This window comes from Saccostrea echinata, unplaced genomic scaffold (genome assembly GCF_033153115.1).
Source record: "Saccostrea echinata isolate AGI-Se365-2 ecotype Australia unplaced genomic scaffold, CSIRO_AGI_Sech_v1 ptg000034l, whole genome shotgun sequence".
NCBI lineage: Eukaryota > Metazoa > Mollusca > Bivalvia > Ostreida > Ostreidae > Saccostrea > Saccostrea echinata.
This window is the reverse complement of record NW_026889783.1, coordinates 2,080,023-2,100,337: the sequence shown is the minus strand read 5'-3', so window position 1 is coordinate 2,100,337 and position 20,315 is coordinate 2,080,023. Positions and strand designations below refer to the sequence as shown.

General features: G+C 35.0%; 1 protein-coding gene across 3 annotated transcripts; it reads right to left on the bottom strand.

Moving 5' to 3' along the window:
• Positions 1–337: 337 nt before the first annotated feature.
• Positions 338–20,300, bottom strand: LOC133199535 (scaffold attachment factor B2-like). Of its 3 annotated transcripts, none has more exons than XM_061335345.1 (20): positions 20,155–20,300; positions 18,995–19,085; positions 16,873–16,904; positions 16,496–16,597; positions 16,327–16,398; positions 14,085–14,187; positions 12,667–13,222; positions 12,153–12,187; positions 10,836–10,930; positions 10,311–10,460; positions 10,080–10,200; positions 9,795–9,947; positions 9,470–9,663; positions 3,438–3,601; positions 3,075–3,203; positions 2,767–2,910; positions 2,345–2,554; positions 1,288–1,433; positions 1,027–1,179; positions 338–874 (listed from the first exon to the last, which is right to left on the bottom strand). In XM_061335345.1, the coding sequence occupies exons 1-20, from the start codon at positions 20,278–20,280 to the stop codon at positions 528–530; spliced, it is 3,123 nt and encodes a 1,040-aa protein (XP_061191329.1). In that variant the 5' UTR covers positions 20,281–20,300; the 3' UTR covers positions 338–527. The 3 variants fall into 3 exon arrangements, with proteins under 3 accessions (XP_061191329.1, XP_061191330.1, XP_061191331.1); XM_061335346.1 differs by having other exon boundaries at positions 1,036–1,179; XM_061335347.1 differs by having other exon boundaries at positions 2,345–2,491.
• Between the last annotated feature and the right edge of the window lie 15 nt (positions 20,301–20,315).

Below are 20,315 nucleotides of genomic sequence, written 5' to 3'. Positions count from 1 at the left end.
ATATTTCACCTGGGATGACATGAAGGGTGGAGCATAAGCTCAGCCCATCTTTTGACAGTAAATAGATCAAACATACTCTCATCATTGTATATATTCATGAAGAAGGAATGTTTCCAGTCAATGAAAACGTCCAAATTTTTGATAGTTTGATATAAGTAATCATTTTGGAAGAAGACCAGCTTTTGCAAAATTTTCTAATCAATAATTGGAATTGAAATGTGTAAAAGTATGCAAAACAATATAGTGTAATTTCATTAAATCATCATCCCATTGCTATGAAATCTATGCTTCTTTCTTGGTATCATTTAATTGTACACGTGTACCTCAACAAAATGGAGTTAATTGCTTTCTTTATTCAAATCATCATTATGAAATGGGAAATTGATGAATGAATGGTAATGAAGATAATTTTTACTTTACATGATCAATGTACAATGAATTAAAAGAACAACTATGAAAGATTTTCAGTTTGCATGCACATAAGTTCTTTAAATCTACATGCACAGAAAGTCCAACAAATAAAATCTTTAGTATCTCCTGAACTGAGTCTGCATGCTCTTATAGGCATCAAATCTGGGTTCAGCTTGTCCTCTTGTGAGGGAAGGGTTGGTCAGGACCATTCCTGTTGCCTGAGGTACAGAGGTCAATAACATGTTAGGTACCCCGGCAGCTAGTATCCCTCCAGCCATCTGTGTGCCAAAAGTCTGCTGTCTGGCATCAGCCTGGAGACCCAGGCTTCCCCCTGTCCAGCGGTCCTGCTGCTGGGACCCTGAGCTTCTGCTGTCCATCTGCTGCCTGGAAGCAGACCAGCTGCTCTCTACCTTACTCCTGTCTGAGCTGCTTCCCCAACTTCTCTGTGTACCTGGTGCACTACCTATAAATTATTAACAACTCCATGTTATCTCATCCAGTTTTCTTTTTAGCAGAAAAACAAATGATTTAAACCTCTGCCATTAGTGTATTTCAGCCTGTCTTGAAAACTTTTATTTCTTATTCTCACCGAAATGCATTAATAGACAGTGTTACCAAGCAAACCTGGTCCTGGGTTGTGGGTTATCCCCACCCGAGATCGGCTCCTGTCATCCTGTATACCAGAGCTGCTGCTCCCACCCTGCCAGCTGTCCCTACTAGAACTCAAACCACGGACCACCATCCTGGTGTCACTCCCACCTTGTCTCTCTGAAAAGAAACACAATTCATAAGCAAAAGTTTCATTTGACATGCTGCATATTTACATGATTTGAAAATATCTCATGGACCCCTCCCAAGTATTCAATGTGTTTTTACCTCTCTCTGACTTCCACTCTGATCTGCTATCTCTAGGTGGAGTTCTAGCCCCCCTTCTGTCAGTGTCCCTGTCATCACGTCTATCTGATCTATCTCGCTGAAAATTTTCTCTTCTGTCCCCTCGAACATTGCTTCGGTCTCTTTCACTGATGAAGTACAGTTTTAAAAATCACATTTTCTACACACATTTAGTAAAACAGTAATACAAAAACCCATGGGTCACAATGCTCAACTGAGTCACTATGGCCCTGCTGTTCTTAAGCAGCAGATCCCCCCACCCCACCCACCCCCCCCATATATTGTTATGTAAAACTTTGATCACATACTGTGGTGACACCCTACACCTGGGGGTCATGATTTGAAAGAAACTTTGATTTTCACCACCTGAGGATGAGTGTTGTTTCTTTATCAATAGGACTAATCATGCCTTTGCTGTTCTAGAGAAGAAGATTTTTTTTAAAGATTTTTCCTATATATTCCTTTGTAAAACTCAGATCATCTATTGTGGCACCACCCTATCCCTAAGGGCCATGATTTAAACAAACTTTATTTACATTGAGAATGCTTCTAATCACGCCTTTGCTGTTCTTGAGGAAAAAAAGATTTTTTTCTACATGTACTTCTATGTAATATTTTGATCACCCATTGTGGCCTGACACGATCCCTGGGGATCATGAACAAACTTTAAATTTCACTACCTTAGGATGCTTCCATATCTGGATGCTTCCATATCTATGATTAATCATGCCTTTGCTGTTGTTGAGAAGATTTTTATAGTTTTTTATGCATACATATTCTTATGTAAAACTTTGATTTCCATTGTGGACTCACCCCATCCCCAGTGGTCACGATTTGAACAAACTTGAACATACACTACCTGAGGATGCTTCCACATTAAAATGACTTAACATGCCTATGCTATTATTGAGAAGAAAGTTAAAGATTTTTCCTGTATACTTTGATAGCCCATTATGCCCCTCCTCCCTCTTATGATTTGAACGCTTTCGGCTCAGGTGAGCTAAAAATGACATAAAGTACATGTACCTATAAAACTTACCGTTCAAATCTCTCAGAACTCCTTCTGTCCTGACGACCGTCTCTGTTAAAGTTGTCACGTTCTCTCCTCTCACCAAATGACCTATCGCTGCGGTTCTCCCTAACTTCTGTCACCCTATCCTCACGCCTATCATAGCGCTCCACTTTCCTGTCAAAGGCAGTGGTTTCACTTCTATCAGACATTCTATTGTCTCTGCTATCATCATATAATCTGATAAGTAGGGGAGACAAATCACCATCACCACGAAAAACGGCATGCAATTAACAACATGTAGTCATGTAATAAAAATACAAATACATGTACCTTCAGCTTTAAAACACAGAATGAACACATTCAAACATAACTTATATCAACATTAATTGATGCATTATCATACATGTATATGATACACTGTACATGCTTGGACTCAATGGATTTTTTACCTATCAGAGGAAAAGGTTGAGTTGGAGGTAAATCGTGCATCAGAGACAGCGGGTCTCTTGGCTTCTGACCAAAACTCTTCACGACCCCCACGAGACTCATAGGGTCTCTTCATAGCCATTCTTCTCATTTGCTCTGCCTCTAGTCTATAAACACATTCACAATATTACAGAAGTGCAGTACACCACCATATTACTAACTTTTACTTCTGAAAATAACAGCTTTTAATTTACAGGCAGCTTGAAAAGCATCTAGTAAAACTTAAAAACCTCAGCTAAGTTTAAATTCTTTAAAGCATAAAATAGTGTACCGAAGCTGTTCTAGCCTCCTTTTGTCCTCCCGCTCCCTCTCCAGTCTGTCTCTTTCTAACTGTTCAAGTCTCAGCTTTTCAAGCCTCTGCAGCTCCAGTTTCTCCTTCTCTAGTTGGTCCCTGTCTCGTCTGGTAAAATCAAACAATTTTATACACATTTCTTTTATGACCCAATTCACCTACATCTACAACAGCGTGATTGGCATAATGATATTAGAAATGCAACATTCATGAAGTTTGAAAATTGTAATCGCTTATAAATTTCTGCAGGGCCTCAAGTTTTACCTTAGATTGATGATATATGTCATCAATGGATTTTATGTCTAACATTTCCTTTTCATTATCCAATGAAACACATTTTACCTGAGTTTTTCCCTCTCCCTTGCGAGCCGTATTGCTTCTGCCCTCTGTTTCATGTGGACATCCCTCTGTCGTTTCTTCTCCTGCTCTATCTCCCAGCGTCTCTTTCTTTCTTCTTCCCTAATTCTTCGTTCTCTTTGACGTAGCCTCTCCCTTTCTCTTTCCTCCTACAGAATATTGTGGAAAAAGTTAACCAAATGAAAAAAAAACAAGAGGCCCAAGGGCATTAACAATCACCTGAGTACAATACAACAATTTTGAGGATCCATAAACTGATTAATGTAGCTTTGTTGCCCAAAAGCAAGAAAAATAGTAGGATTTGCATTAACAAAATAATTGGTCTAAGTATCTAATCTGTCCCCCATTTATCACTATTACCATGCAGACTATTAACAAACTGTCTATTTTTCAACCCCACATTATTACTTCTCACACTGGCCTCTTTTGGCCTTTGAAGAACAATTAAAAAAGATAAGTTATTTTTTTGTCTCAATTTTATTCATCTATTATTTCCAAGTCTATCTGATCATTAAAACTATGAGAGTACATTTTGTATTATACAATAAATATTCGTGCATAATTCTCTTATTCTATTAAGCATTCAAATACATTATTTACTGTGATTTATTATCAAAGGGGAATTTCAAAGGGGAATAACTTCGTTCATCAGAATACAAGTTAATAGAGCACTGGCCAGGACCAGAACACTTGATTAAATTGTCTAGGTGTTCAAAATTCTGGTAAAAATACCCTTGCCTGTTAAAACTCTTCTCTGTTTGCCTCGAATACCATAAGTTTTGGAAGATAGGACTATACTTTTTTTCTCAAAACCGCTGTAGTCATCCTATTTAATGAATCGACCTATCTAAGGCTCAAGTTTACGAAAAATGCCCCCAAATCAGTAAAATTTACGTCAATTTTAAAGCAAAAATGTGCCATTTTCTTATTATTTAAAATTATTTTACCGAGAAAAAAATAATAAACAATAAAGAATTAAATATTTATTCCATTGATTTCTTACAAAATAAGTTCCATTAAATATCCGTCGATGTACAAAAAAAACTTATTACCGGTATATCATCTAGTAATTAATGTCTCAAAGTATATTTACAACATGCTGTGTCCATTTTGTGAAGTTTGAAGTCGCAATCGTTTACTAAAAAGAAAACCGCAGCCGTATCAAAATTTAAAATACGGAAGAGTTTTCACAATCGCAATACCTAAATATTTTTTCATTGTCTTGTGATATTTTATGAAATTTTATTGATATGGAGTTTTACAAGCAACAAATGAGTAATAAATGCGGGTGACAGAAATATAATTTCAACTGATATTATGAGGTTGACTTGGAAATCATTACAAAATAAATATTTTTTTTTTTAAAATGATAGAATTGAAAGCTTCCTCGTATCCAAGGGGTACACTGAATGATACAAAGATTGGCTTCTAATAGAATTTTAATTGTCTGACAGATAAAGGGATATACTCTGTGTACACAAAGGTGTTAACACCTGTGTTGGTTAAAACACCTGCGGGGCATGATTAACAGATCCACGTGCCATTACAGGAGTCTTAGTGCTATACATCATTGAACAAACAAAACTGTGAAAATACTAGTTTATTTTCTCAATACGTTAATATCACAGGTTAAGTTTAAGACGGTTACATGTTCTGATACGTAGTATCTACGTAAGAATCTCTAGAAATCGATAAACAAAGCCTTGTTCTATCTTCCAAATTCGTCCTATCTAAGGATTTTTTAAAAATTACGGCTGAAAATGAGCCTTTCAACCTATACATCCCATCGACATATACCCCAAAACTTACGGTATGCCAAGAAGCATAGAAAATTTTTAAAGAAATGCATTTTCACTTTATTACTAAATAAATAAAGCCCCTTCCTTACACCAGAACATTTGACCCATTGGCCATAAGCTCACAATTCTGGAATAAGCACCCTTGCTCATCATAACTATACACTTGTTTCTTTGCTTTATAACCAGTAGTAGAAAAATATTTTTTCACTATATAATCAATAGAGCCCCCCCCCCCCTTTTACCAGAACCCCTGACCCAGGGGCCATGAAATTCACAATTTTGGAAGAGGCAACCATGCTCATCATTACTATGCACTAAGTTAGTTTATTTAAAATCCAAGAGCAGAGAAGAAGATTTTCAAAGAATTAATGCAATTTTACTAATAGTATATAATCAATAGAGTCCCGCCCTAACACCTGAACCCCTGACCCAGGGGCCATGAAATTCTTAATTTCTGAAAGGCAGCCATGTTCACCATAACTATGTTCTTAAATACTGTAAGCTCCCCACGAATGGCCATCCTGAAATGGGGGGGGGGGGGGGGGCATACAATGTACTTATACAACATTTCTCAAGGTCACTCCTATATTCTTGGTTCATGATTCTCAGTAAGGACAAAGCTTGGTATCAGTTCAAATATTGGTTTATTAATTCATCTTACAACAGGAAAGGATAGTATGGTAAACAAAATCTATATTGGATACATATAGATATATCAAGTAATATTTGTTATGGTCTGTGGCGTCAACCGTACTTTCAAGGGTAAAAGGGGTAGAAAAGTTGATTTGGAATTTAAAAGCTCTAAATATCAAATATCAGGTGTCCAGTGTGTTGGGAGATAATTGGCAGTTTTTCCTCACCTAGAATTTAGAATTTGGATGCTGCTGCTGCAACTTATCTGCCATAAACTGGCGAGGCGCTTATATTTATAAGTTTCTGAAGTAGTCATGTGACACAAATTAACGAATGAAAAAGCTGTACGGTGACGCTCGACCAATCACAGCATTGTACGGCGCCGTACAAACAGAGATCTGTCAAACAGTGCCAAACAACGTCAAACAAGGCTGCCGTACAATGTGGATTACAGCTACGAAACGGAATTAATATTTACATTTGCAATAATAAATAATATGATATGGATCTGGAGGATGTTTTCATCAACTGTAAGTACCGTAAGTTTTGGAAGATAGGACGACACTTTTTTTCTCAGAACCGCTGGGGTCGTCCTATTTAACGAATCGACCTATCTAAGGCCCAAGTTTACGAAAAATGCCCCCAAATCAGTAAAATTTACGTCAATTTTAAAGCAAATCTGTGCCATTTTCGTATTTTTTAAAATTACTTTACCGAGAAAAAAAATAAACAATTAAATATTTATTCCATTGATTTCTTACAAAATAAGTTTCATTAAATATCCGTCGATGTACAAAAAAAACTTATTATATCATCAATAATGTCTCAAAGTATATTTACAACATGCTGTGTCCATCTTGTGAAGTTGGAAGTCGCAATCGTTTACTAAAAATAAAACCGCAACCGTATCAAAGTTTAAAATACGGAGGAGTTTTCACAATCGCAATTGAATTTTTTTTTTTTACCATTTATTTGTAACGATTAATTGAAATAGTATATCTAAATATTTTTTCATTGTCTTGTGATATTTATTTAAATGTAAAATGTGTGAAATAAACTGTTGCCGGTAAATTCCTAAAATTATTTACCAAATATACCGCTAGTCATAACTATTTTGTTTTATATTCCAAGGGGTAGACCGAATTATACAAAGATTGGCTTCTAATAGAATTTTAATTGTCTGTCAGATAGAGGGATATACACTGTGTACACAAAGGTGTTAACACCTGTTGGTTTAAACACCTGCGGGGCATGATTAACAGATCCACGTGCCGTTACAGGGGTTTTAGTGCTATGCATCATTGAACAAACAAAACTGTGAAATTCCTGATGACTGTTAAATTGCGAATATACTCTCAATTAAATTAATTTTTTTACAACAATATCTCAAGCAAAATTATAGCATGTTAATATGATTAATTTCAATTGCTCACTGTTACATGTAATAGTCATTTGCGTGTTTTAGCAAATCCCTGGACAAGAAATATAAAAATGGCGGTCATCGCACTTAATATTGTACCCCGGTAAATAATGTCGGAATAAAAGAATGTGTCCACGATGTTCTAAAATGGAAATGATTATTGTCTGATTTCGGGTATTTCCCTAATTATAGCTGTTGTATACTACCGTATTTATGTGTTTAACGACGGAGTCAAACAACGACGGCGTTGAACAGGGAAGTTGGAGAAAATGCGTTATATCACAATTCAAGGAAGTTTTAACTATGTTTGTGTAAAACACTATTAAAATGCTGTGCTCATAAAAATACCAGTTTATTTTCTTCATATATTAATATCACGGGTTAAGTTAAAGACCTTTACATGTTCTGATACGTAGTTTCTACGTAAGAATCTGTAGAAAGTCGATAAACAAAGCCTCGTCCTATCTTCCAAATCGTCCTATCTAAGGATTTTTTAAAAATTACGGCTGAAAATGAGCCTTTCGACCTATATACCCCATCGACATATACCCCAAAACTTACGGTAAGCATTTCATGTGAATTAAACGTATATTTCATGATAGAAAACTGCAATCGTACAGCAGACGATATTCAAATAGCTCTGACATAATAAAAATGTGTAACTACTATTAAATCCCGTTTAAAGTAAAACCGCTGATAAATCTTAGTAAAACATCTTCAAACATCAATTTTGTGGATATTCACAAACAATTATAACATCGAATTGCATGAAAAAGTAGAACTTGTTCAAATACGAAACTATGGCTAACGCAAATAAGATGTCGGCAGGATGTAAACAACTTCCATGACTCCTGCAATCGTGTGCACTTGTGGCAATGTTAGGCACGTATTTAATTCAAATATAATTTTGAAAAATACAGTAACATGGAAAGGTTTTAAAGGTATGTACTTCAATTCATAGGATGGAGGATTTCCTGTATAAATGAATGCAACAAATATGTCAAATGTGCTATAAATAGACGATACCACGTTCTGTTATTATTCAGATAGCAGTGTAGTTTATGCGTAATGAAGTCCACCCTGATAATAATCCCAATAAATGATAACACATTTCAGTCATATAAAAAAAAATAAACTAATTAATTAAATTCTACTCCATGGCCATTACAATACTTTATTTAATACCCAGGAGCAGAGAAGATTTTCAATGAATTAATATATTTTCATTATATTATCAATAGAGCCCCACCCTAACACCAGAAAACCCTGATCCTGGGGCCATGAAATTAACAATTTTGGAAGAGACACTCTTGCTCATCATAACTATGTACTTAGTTTATTTAATATCCAGGAGCAGAGAAGAAGATTTTCAAAGAATTAATGCATTTTCACTATATAATCAATAGAGCCCCACCCAAACACCTGAACCCCTGACCCTGGGGCCATGAAATTCACAATTTTGGAAGAGGTACCTTTGCTCATCATAACTATGTACTTAGTTAGTTTATTTAATAACCAGGAGCAGAGAAGAAGATTTTCAAAGAATTAATGCATTTTCACTATATAATCAATAGAGCCCCACCCTAACACCTGAACCCCTGACCCTGGGGCAATGAAATTCACAATTTTTGAAGAGGAACTCTTGCTCATCATAACTATGTACTTAGTTACTTTATTTAATACCCAGGAGCAGAGAAGAAGATTTTCAAAGAAATAATGCACTTTCACTACATGGTCTATATAGCCCTGCCCTAGCACCAGAACCCCTGGCCCTGGGGCCATGAATTTCACAATTTTGGTAGAAGGCTCAATGCTTGTTACAATCATGCCAACAGTTTGACTGCTTGATGTCCAGGAGTAAAGAAGAAGATTTTTAAAGATTGCATTAATTTTGGTGGTTTTAGCCCCACCCCTCAGGCCCCAGGGGGGCAGGGACAATGACATTCACAATATTTGTTCCCCTTCACCCATAGATGCTATATGCCAAATTTGGTTGAAATTGGTTGAGCGGTTTCAGAGAAGAAGCTAAAAATGTTCAAATGTTAACGCACATCGCATGACACACGCCGACGGACAAAAACGGATAGCAATAGGTCCCCTGAGTGACTCAGATGACCTAAAAAAATCAATTACAAATGTACATCTATCACTCACAATGTGCTTACCTTTATCTTATCAAATGACAACAGATCTTTCTTTTCATCCTTCTTGTGGTCACCCTTATCCTTGGAGTGGGTTGAGGTGGTTGATTTGGCCCTGTCTGGGGCTCCCCCTTCTTTGGCCTCTTTTCCTTCCTCCTCCTTAATGACAACCACAGGTTCCCCCTTTTCTTTGTCCATCACAACAGTCCTAGGCTTTTCTGAAATATGAAGTTTGAATCAAAAATTTTATAGTCACTGTTTGAAAATGTTCACATTCAAAATGCACTTGCATATTTGAGGCTTTAATATTTTTACAGATTCAAATTAAAAATAATCTGGTTTACACTACCATCAGTCTTTTTAGGTGTGGTTTTCCTGGTAGAATGAGAATCTTTCTTGTTGCTATCTTTTTTATCATCTTTCTTTGTTGGCGTTTTTTCATCTTTCTTGGAATCTTTCTTGTCCTCTTTTTTCTCCACTGGTTTCTTCTCGTCTCTTTTACCTGTGCAAAACAAATAATCAACTTAGAAAATTCTATTAATAACTAAAAAAATTCTACAGCTACATAATAATATACTGTAAATGTATATAAACACAGCTATAAAAATGTAAATTAGTCCACAACTCTTCTTACTTCTATCGTCTCGTTTAGCTGGAGGTGCCTTTTTGTCGTCAGCCTTTGCTCCACGTCCTGCAGGGCTACTACTTGGGGTGCTGACCAATCCTTTTGCCTGTCCTCCTGGCTCATTTTTAGCCTGTTAAATGTAAATAAATAATCATGAGCCAATCATTTTGAACAATCTCTGCCCCCTTTTTACTCAATTCTGTAATTCAGCATCTTTTTTAAAAGTCAATCTGCATTTACCCTCTCCACAGAAATCATTTTGCCATGAAGTTCTGTACGATGTAAGTGCTGGATACACTTAGATGCCTCATCTGCAGTGGACATTGTAACAAATCCATAACATCGAGACCCAGGGCTCCTAGCATTGGTCACAACCTTAGCTCCTACCACCTGTCAAACAGAATTTTACTATAAACTCCAAAAAAATATTTCACCCAATGATGAGCTGTAAATGTATTATATTTAGCAGGTACAATATTCCGCTGGCATTTATATTTTTAACAAATTAGCGTAGATTTGATTTAGTGCATTTCTGAATGTATAAATTATTATTTATGCTACAAAATATTTAGCAGTGTACTTGATTTAGAAGAAACTGCTTTCAGCCAAAAGTGCTAAAATACAGTACACTGCCAAATGTATTACGTGTCCAGAATCATTCAAAATCACACAAATCAATTCAACTTAAATATAATTAACATATAAAAATCTCAATCTGATGCTGTTTTAAAAGGAGTTTTTGTTATGAAGCTTTAAACCACAAACCTTTCCATATTTGCTGAACAAGGATTTCAGATCAGTAGCACGAGTTGAAGATGACAGTCCACTAACCCAAAGATTCCGGCCTGAAGTGCTTTTTCCTATAAATTAATGTTGAATTAATGAAATATAAAGTACATAAATGCATAAAAAATCAGAAACTTCCTCAATCTAAATTTATCTTTTTCAGGGAAGATGAAAGAACTTAAGGATACACCAAAGGTTTCCATATGCCAGAATTTAATTGGCATGTAATTCTTTCATTATCAAAGATAACATAATAAAAGTATATATCATTTGAAAGCTTGTAAAATTTACTATTTAATTATCCTAATTTAAACTTTAATTAATAACTTATTCAAAAATTATTTAAATATTAATGTAAATTTTAGTGCTTAAATATTTTATAAATCAACTTTTTTGTATTTAACCCCTCACAGTGGTCATTTTACCTCAAGGTAGACTAAAGATTGAACTTAAAAACCGTATCTCAGATTTTTGATAAATCTTCTAATTCAAAAGTTACAGCCATTTGTCCTTCAATGTTACCAATTTATTAGCCTAATTTAACATTTCCCTCAATAATTCCAAAACTAAGCTAGATATCAAAAATCTGAGATACGGTTTTGTGAACACACATTTGAGAAGCAACCCATCCAATTTTCAGAGAAATTGGTCCATAAATAAGGGAGCTGAATCCTTTGAAATAATACCACAAACTGTCTGATCTTACTTTACAGTAGAGGGCAAAAACCCATTACACAACAAAATCTGCCAAAGCTAGGAATATATGACACCTTGGAGATTCAGCTTTGGATACCTGCCACTTAGCCATATTTCCTATGCATATTCACAAGAATGGGAGGTTCTTTTCTGTATTTAGATGCTTTTAATTAAGTAAAATAGGTTCAATTCTGAATCAGAAAGATTTCCCGGCAAAATGGCAAGAGCTAAGCTCCACCTCCTATTTCATGGTCATCAGTGATCTGTTAGATCTCTTTCTCTAAATCTAGAGTCCCTGTAGTTTAATTACTGATAACCTCTGTGTGGCTAGTGAAGAATTCCCCAAGTGGTCACAGTGATTTATTGCGTCTTTCATGAGCAGGCAGTCACAGATCAAATCAGAAGCTTCAATAACGGAACATTCACATGTGGTAGTGTTTATGTTTCATTATTGTTCAATAATTAGAAAACCATTTCATAATTACCAAGAATTTTACATGCATTATAAAGCAGTGATTAACTTCTTTTTCTTGGCCAAAAATCTCAAAATTGTTGAAAATCTTGAAAAAAGCCTTTGGTGTATCCTTAATGACTGCTTACCTTTATCATCTTTTTTCTGCTCCTTGGTGTCAGTGCTGAAAAAATTAAAAATAAATGTAATAGATGGATTCAAAGCCCAAAATTAAACTTATCTGAAACAAAATGATAATGATTAGATATATGATGGAAGGTATATATATATATCTATCTATCCAATTCTTCAATTACTTCTGTGGGTTAAGTCTTCTTCACCTGGCAATCTCTTCATAACTGGGCTCTGCCTGGAAATCTGGGACGTGTTCTGGTACTTAACATTTAAATCAGGGGGTGCAGTAGAAGATGACACAAAGAGAGGCAAAATGATTTAATCATAGATGTAAAAAAAAAAGTTTGCTTTTTCTTTAAAGAGGCCAATATGGGGGCTACAGATAGGAAATGAGCTTGTTATTTCTATCCTAGCCATCATTCTATGATGTAGGAACAGAAAAGGTTCGTCTCTAACCTGATGAGACATGCCATCTCCCTTCAAGGTAAAGGAAAGCAATATACAATGTACCATACAAACCCGACCGACCTTTTGGACTTGCTGTCTTCCATCTTTTCACCAGGACTGGCAGTAGTGGTGGTGGAGGAGAGTGTAGAATCAGCTTCTGTAGTTTTAGGAGCAGAGGCATTTTCTGTACCTGAACTGTCAATTTTACCGTCAGAGCTTGCGACAGTAGAACTTGTAGGAGCTCCTTCACCTCCAGATGTATCCATGACTTCATTACTTGGAGCGGGTTTATCTTTTTTATCAGATTTTGAAGTTTTAGTTTCAAGAATATCGGAATCCAGGTCATTTTGTGTGTCATCTACGTGAACATCCAGTGGCTCAGGATCCTCTGTGTTTGGTGTACTTGTTGTGTCTGGAGCTGTTTTTCTCTCCTCTAGGGTAGTTTCTGGGGCACTGGAGGTCACTGGAGTTGACTCTTTGGACTCGGATTGATTTGAGGTTTCTGGCTTTACTTCTTTATCAGATGAAGTTGCTTCACTGCTAGAAGATTCATTGGTCACTTCTGTGGACTTAGGAGTTACCATTTGGGGTTCCTTTATAACCTCCACCTCAACTTTTGGTGTAGACTGAGCAGATGCTACAGAAATTCAATTCATTAAATTTTAAGACTTAACACAATGGATCATATTTAAATGTCCTGATAAAGAATGGAATATGTGATTTGTGGGCAAGGGATAAAGACCATTGATTAATCACTACAAACATATCTCAAACTAAAACATTTTAATGAACTTGTACACAAATTCCTCTCCCTTCAAATCTGCAGTACAGTATATAAACAGCAATAAGAACTGAAGACATCATTAGATCTGTCCAAACTTATGTCAGTTCTTCAGGCCACATCATTTCTTCTTTGTTTTCACTTAAAGTTGTTCTAGTGCATTTAATTCTTCACTTATCTTCACGGAAAGGTCTGTCCCGTTAATTCATCTTCAGAATCTTCTTCGTCTTCTTAATACATGTAGGTAAATGTTATTTTCCATATTATCATCTTCTTAATACATGTAGGTAAATGTTATTTTCCATATTATAAGTTCTTTTCAGAAAAGTTTTCCTCTTCTTGACAGACATTAAGAGTTCAAATCAATTCTGTAGACAGAGTATTTAGGAAAGTTGGTTATATAGCTGTGAAAATCCACAAACTGATAAGTTCTTCTTATAATCTTTGTTAGATTTTTCCATGATCATTTTGGGACTAAATGTTCCTGCCTTTAGTTTTAATCAGCATATCCATTCTGTCACTCTCAATTGATTATAAAGTCTTCAATGGTAAATGAACTTCCATTTCATCTCTCATGGCATAAATCTGCTTTACGTGAATCCAACTCGTCCTTAACAAGTTGCAAACAACCTTTCATTTCTTAACATAAAATGCCTATTTTTACAGCTGTTAAATTGTACAAATAAATATAGAACTATACCTGTAATTTTAATTTTACCTTTACTATTTGTTATTGATGTCTCCTCATTTTTAACTGTGACAGTCACAGAAATTTCTGTCTGCTTGGCCTCAACAACGGTTTTATCAAGTACCGCAGGATCCTAAAACAAATCAAAGCATTTGTTTTCATGTCAAATACACAAAAAAAAATAATTTACCTTATTTTATCAACTTGCTCCAAAGCTACCAACACCTGAACTTGTATCATTTGATAAATGAGAGGCCCATGGGCCTTCACAGTCACTTGAGTACTCTGACATAAAAACTGTACATCACTAGCTGAAATTAAGCAACTTTTTTGCTTGGAGTAAGTAAACACAACTTATAGTTGTTTACAATAAAGAAAGGATGTGCATTAATAGTGTCTTTCTTTTTTTAATCATGAGAGAAGTCTTTAAATTAAAGACCTTTGTTTGTTAAAATAATCCAATTACCGTATTTGGCTGAATATAATACGCACTTTTTTCCCAAAATAATTTTCTGTGAGAAAGGGGTGCGTATTTTACACCACAATGGGATTTTGATAGGTTTTTCTTTCATGTGAAACACGGCTATCATACGCACATACCGTAGTATTACCTAGACTTGTGCAATTTCTTGCTGTTTATCGCCGTATTTAGAACTTCGGAAAGTTATCGTTGGAATGTAGACTTGTTAAAAATGCTATATTTATAACCTTTTGATAGTTAAATTAAATTTAAAAGCAAGTTAAAATTAATTTGAGCTGCATGTTCATCGTCTCCGAGTAGGCCGCCATTAACGATGTTATTTATAGATGTTCACACATTCCTTTGCCACGTGCTTCCGTAATCATAGTACACATGTACCTAATCAGTCAGACACCTGGTCAAAAAAAGTAATAAGTCATTTTTTAATGAAATACAATAAAATAAAATTTATTTTAGGTTTTAAATAACTCAGTGAAAATTCATTTCAACATAAACACCCCTCTATACGTCCAAATGAATGGAAGCCAATGTTGTGAACACGTGCTCTTGTCACTTGATAATTACCCCTCAACACCCCTCCAGGCAATTAAATTGTTTACCGACTCCAAAGCATTGTTTTTACAGTTAGAGCACTGATTATTTACTACCCTTATTAATGACTTTGATTATTTCCTTTGTTAAAAATCGGGGGTTGGTTTATGATCTTTCGTATGTATAAGCGTGTGTTGATTACGACACATTAAACAGTTAAACGCTTGTTAAATGTTATTTTACTTTATCTTATATCGGCCTCGTGTTAAAATGATTGAGAGTTAAAAAAAGGAAATATGAAGTATGTTGAAACTTAAGTGCTATCATTTACTCGTGCTCTGTAGAAAATAAGATATCCACGAAGATTATCTCGATGTATGAATACATATATCCCACCTTTGTACATCATTTTTCATAGCTTTGGAGGTGTGTTGATAACTACACTTTATACGCTTGTTAAATTTTGATTTTATTTTTATAACATCAGCTATTTAATTAATTAATTTCAAGTTCAAAAGGGGAAAATCGTAGTCTATGAATACTTTGATGTTGCAATATCGCTTGCCCTGTTAAATTTACATAATTTTCAACATGATTACCTTAAACTAAAAACAAATATGACAACTGTTAAACTTGCAACAATATCTCGTGCTTTGTTGAAATAAAATTATTTCCACAAAGATTAGTTAGAATACGGCGACGTATAATTTCAATATCACCGTTTGCTAAAAAAAAAAATTAATAATAATAAACTCTGTTAATACTTTAATGCAACATTATCTCGTGCTTTGTTAAAATAAATAATTTCCTCCAGATTGCCGCAATATGGAAAGTCAAGATTAAGAAATAAAAACGCATTTGAATAAAATATCGTGTTCTGTCAATTTTCGGCACTTTATCTCCGCGCCGATTTTCATAGCAAATTACCGCAATTTCCAAAAGTTCAGAACAATGCTTGGTAAAATTTTCTGCTGCGTATAATACAACCCAACTGCGTTTTTTCCCCCAGTTTCAGGCTCAAAAAGGGGGGTGCGTATTTTACACCACTGCGTATTATATTCGGCCAAATACGGTATGGAATGAAGATTCTGCATTAGCATTTCATATTAGATAACTCTTATCGTTTTTTAACCAATTAGTTTGTATTAAAACCTTTAAGAATTAATATCCAACATTAATTAGTGTTAAACATAGTTGTTTCATCAAGATTTTTTTTTTTCTTAAAACAGATCTGAGTGATAGTTTTAGACTTTTCATTACCTGCTTGGCTTCGGCTTTTTCAGTGGGAGGATTTACATCAGTTTCCATTTTTTCTGTAGTATCTGGAGCATCCTTGAGAAGGAAATTAATTTCATATGTGTAATAATTATCTTTTTGTCCAATCATGCAACTGTACAATACCTTTAACAATCTTTGCCTAATTAATTACCTCTAATAGTTTGCTATCATCCATGGGAGTATCTTCTCCATTCTCTTGTTTGTCATCCTCTACTGTCAGCAAAGAATCATCCAGCTCTTCATCTTCCCCTTCCTATAAAACAACAACAGGGTACTTTGGGGGGAAGGGTCTTTAGAACTAGCTCAAATGCTTTTTCATAGACATGTCATTGCAAGATACTTTTTAATATATGTCAAAATTGTTAATCTCAGGCATGAAGCTACATGTAGATGACTATTTATACTCAAACAAAAAATTTATGATAGTTATGATAGATCAGATAATATATTTCCTATGTTTAGTAACATTGCATAAGAAACCATCTCACTGTCAGATTTTATCACACAAGTAGACTTAAATGTGTATACCTTTTCTTTCACATCATCTTTTTCCTCCGACTCTGCAAAATAAAGCACTTGTATCATAAAAGCTCAATTGCTATAAATTTCTATAAGGGCTGCCATGAATCAGAGAAATTTCAAATTTTGGTTTAAATAATTAACATTGCTTTTCCAATAAACTCAAAAATTGATTATCCAAAAAAAAAAAAAAAAAATCTCATAACTCAATTTAAAAAATATAATTCTTTTTACTAAGCATGATAATAGAGACTAGAGATGAAAGAAATAAAATGGTTTTGCCCTTCTGAGGCTGGTAAGAAACTTGATTTGGTCCTCTTGTATATTGTAATGTAAAGTGTATGCTATCTTTTTTCATGAAATCAACTAACGGATTCACAACTCCACAACAACTTGCATTATCCCACCACTGGCAGGATTTCAAGGAAAACAAAAACACCAATTTAAATCACATTTATCTTTAAAATTATCACAAACTTAAGATAAGAAAAATAAAATCTTTTAAATCCTATAAACAATTTTTTTATCATGTTAAAATATCTTCCTTTTTTTTTAAATAATCAAGAGGAGTTTTAAAAGGCAACAGGTGACATGTGGTCAGCCATATCTATTTAGATTCCGCCCAACTTTTAATTAATGGTGTCTTTAAGTGCCATTGCATTTTATTACTTAAAAATGCAGCGCCTGGCATATATTTTAGCAAATGAAGCTGTTAATTGCAAAGTTGCTAATCTCTGTTATCTATATAGTAAAATATGTTACAGTAATATATGTCTCTGATCAAAGTAATCAGACACTGCTAATCCTTACATGGCCATTTATTAAATCTCATATAAACCATGATATGATCAGTTAGCTTCTTTAGACTAACTAATCAGACAGCTCTTAAAAACAGCAGAGAATGAAATTACCTTTGTTTGTGGGCCCTTTTTTAGGTGTCCCTTTTGATTTACTGTCATTACCTTTGTTATTGGGCCCTTTTTTAGGTGTGCCTTTAGACTTACTGTCGTTAACTTTGTTAGTGGGCCCTTTTTTAGGTGTGCTTGTTGACTTACTGTCATTAACTTTGTTAGTGGGTCCCTTTTTTAGAGGTGCCTGTTGACTTACTGTCATTAACTTTGTTATTGGGCCCTTTTTTAGGTGTGCCTGGTTACATACTGTCATTAACTTTGTTAGTGGGCCCTTTTTTAGGTGTGCTTGTTGACTTACTGTCATTAACTTTGTTAGTGGGCCCCTTTTTTAGAGGTGCCTGTTGACTTACTGTCATTAACTTTGTTAGTGGGCCCTTTTTTAGGTGTGCCTGGTTACATACTGTCATTAACTTTGTTATTGGGCCCTTTTGTTAGGTGTGCTTGTTGACTTACTGTCATTAACTTTGTTAGTGGGCCCCCTTTTTATAGGTGCCTGTTGACTTACTGTCATTAACTTTGTTAGTGGGCCCTTTTTTAGGTGTGCTTGTTGACTTACTGTCATTAACTTTGTTAGTGGGCCCTTTTTTTAGGTGTGCTTTTTGACTTACTGTCATTAACTTTGTTAGTGGGCCCTTTTTTAGGTGTGCTTGTTGACTTACTGTCATTAACTTTGTTAGTGGCCCCATTTTTAGGTGTGCCTGTTGACTTACTGTCATTAACTTTGTTAGTGGGCCCTTTTTAGGTGTGCTTGTTGACTTACTGTCATTAACTTTGTTAGTGGGCCCTTTTTTAAGTGTGCCTGTTTACATACTGTCATTAACTTTGTTAGTGGGACCTTTTTTAGGTGTACCTGTTGACTTACTGTCATTAACTTTGTTAGTGGGCCCTTTTTTTAGGTGTGCTTTTTGACTTACTGTCATTAACTTTGTTAGTGGGCCCTTTTTTAGGTGTGCTTGTTGACTTACTGTCATTAACTTTGTTAGTGGCCCCCTTTTTAGGTGTGCCTGTTTACATACTGTCATTAACTTTGTTAGTGGGACTTTTTTAGGTGTACCTGTTGACTTACTGTCATTAACTTTGTTAGTGGGCCCTTTTTTAGGTGTGCTTGTTGACTTACTGTCATTAACTTTGTTAGTGGGACCTTTTTTAGGTGTACCTGTTGACTTACTGTCATTAACTTTGTTAGTGGGCCCTTTTTTTTTAGGTGCCTGTTGACTTACTGTCATTAACTTTGTTTGTGGGCCCTTTTTTAGGTGTGCTTGTTGATTCAAAGTCATACTCTTCAGGATTCTCTCCCTCTTCTTCCAAAGCCTAAAAAAGATTTGATACAAAACAGTGGCAAATGTAAAGTTATTTTCCACATTATTAATAAGAAGAAAAACTTTTTCTCTTGAGTCATTATTAAACTTATTTAAATTAAATAAGGCCTCAATTTTTGCTGCAGTGGGAAAACCCATTGTTCTGGCTATATGATAAAAGTAAGGTGCTTACGATACGATATGTATGACGATATGATTTTCTTGCACCTTTTATTAGCCTCTGAGTTCATTCGGGTCAACCATATTGAATGAAATCTGCACTGAATGACTAAAGTTTAAACGATGAAAGACGATTGGATAATATTACTAGTTTTTTTACGGAATCAAATATGGCTGACCCGAATGAACTCTGAGGCTAATCGAAGGTGAAAATGGAGCTGATCTCTCGAGACGGATGATCAACGGTCCCTCAAATATTATGAGGATGACCAAAAGCAGTAATATTTTTAAACGGTGCTCTAAGATAGAGTGCAACAGATGACAATGGTGGAAAAATTAAGGTAATGCACGAAAATTGCATGGAAAAAAATGGTGTAGGGTTAATGACGGCAACTTGATTCTCGGAAGTTCGAATATTTTTTTTTAAGTTTTAATGAAGTAAGGTAAATGATCAATTTATGAAAATAAAGGACAACATTCTGCCTTTCAACTGGCAAAACTTTTTCATGGGTTTTTTTTTAATATAAATCGAAGTTTTTAGAGTTTGAAGCGAGGCACCAAGGAATTAATGGCGGCTCGTTAGGTCCCTTCTTCCCTATTATACTATATACCCGATTTTGCTAAGATTGTCTCAAGTCCCTGTGGAATGTGTCCTGTGCAGGCAAAAAAAAAACTTTCGTGTTCAAACACTGCAGGACTTTACATGGCACAAATGCCTTGTTATACTTTCATCATAATTAAAAATAGCTATACGACAACGAGGTAATGCAGTTAAAATCTGTACAAATTAGCTTTTCTAATATGAACTAGTTCTGGGAATTTCATGATATTCAATATGGCGGATCAGCATGAGGTTTCCAATAAAAAGATATGCATCACGCAAGAGAAAGACTAAAACATACCTTCTGCAACCTTTCAGTCAAGACAGCTTTCACTCCTGTTTTATCCAAACCCCTCTTTTCTAATTCTTGGCGTAAATCCACAACACGCAAATCAGCAAGTTTTCGAGGCGTGTTTTCGGCGGCCATAATTCGCTTTTGCGAATGTCCCGTATGTTGATAAT

Bases quoted from the DNA above. Each gene is read 5' to 3' on its own strand.
- LOC133199535 (XM_061335345.1), bottom strand. From the start codon at position 20,280: ATGGCCGCCGAAAACACGCCTCGAAAACTTGCTGATTTGCGTGTTGTG. The intron at 19,086-20,154 runs GTATGTTTTAGT...AATCTTTTTTAG, and splicing joins TGACTGAAAGGTTGCAGAAG to GCTTTGGAAGAAGAGGGAGA. The intron at 9,664-9,794 runs GTAGTGTAAACC...TTCATATTTCAG, and splicing joins CACACCTAAAAAGACTGATG to AAAAGCCTAGGACTGTTGTG.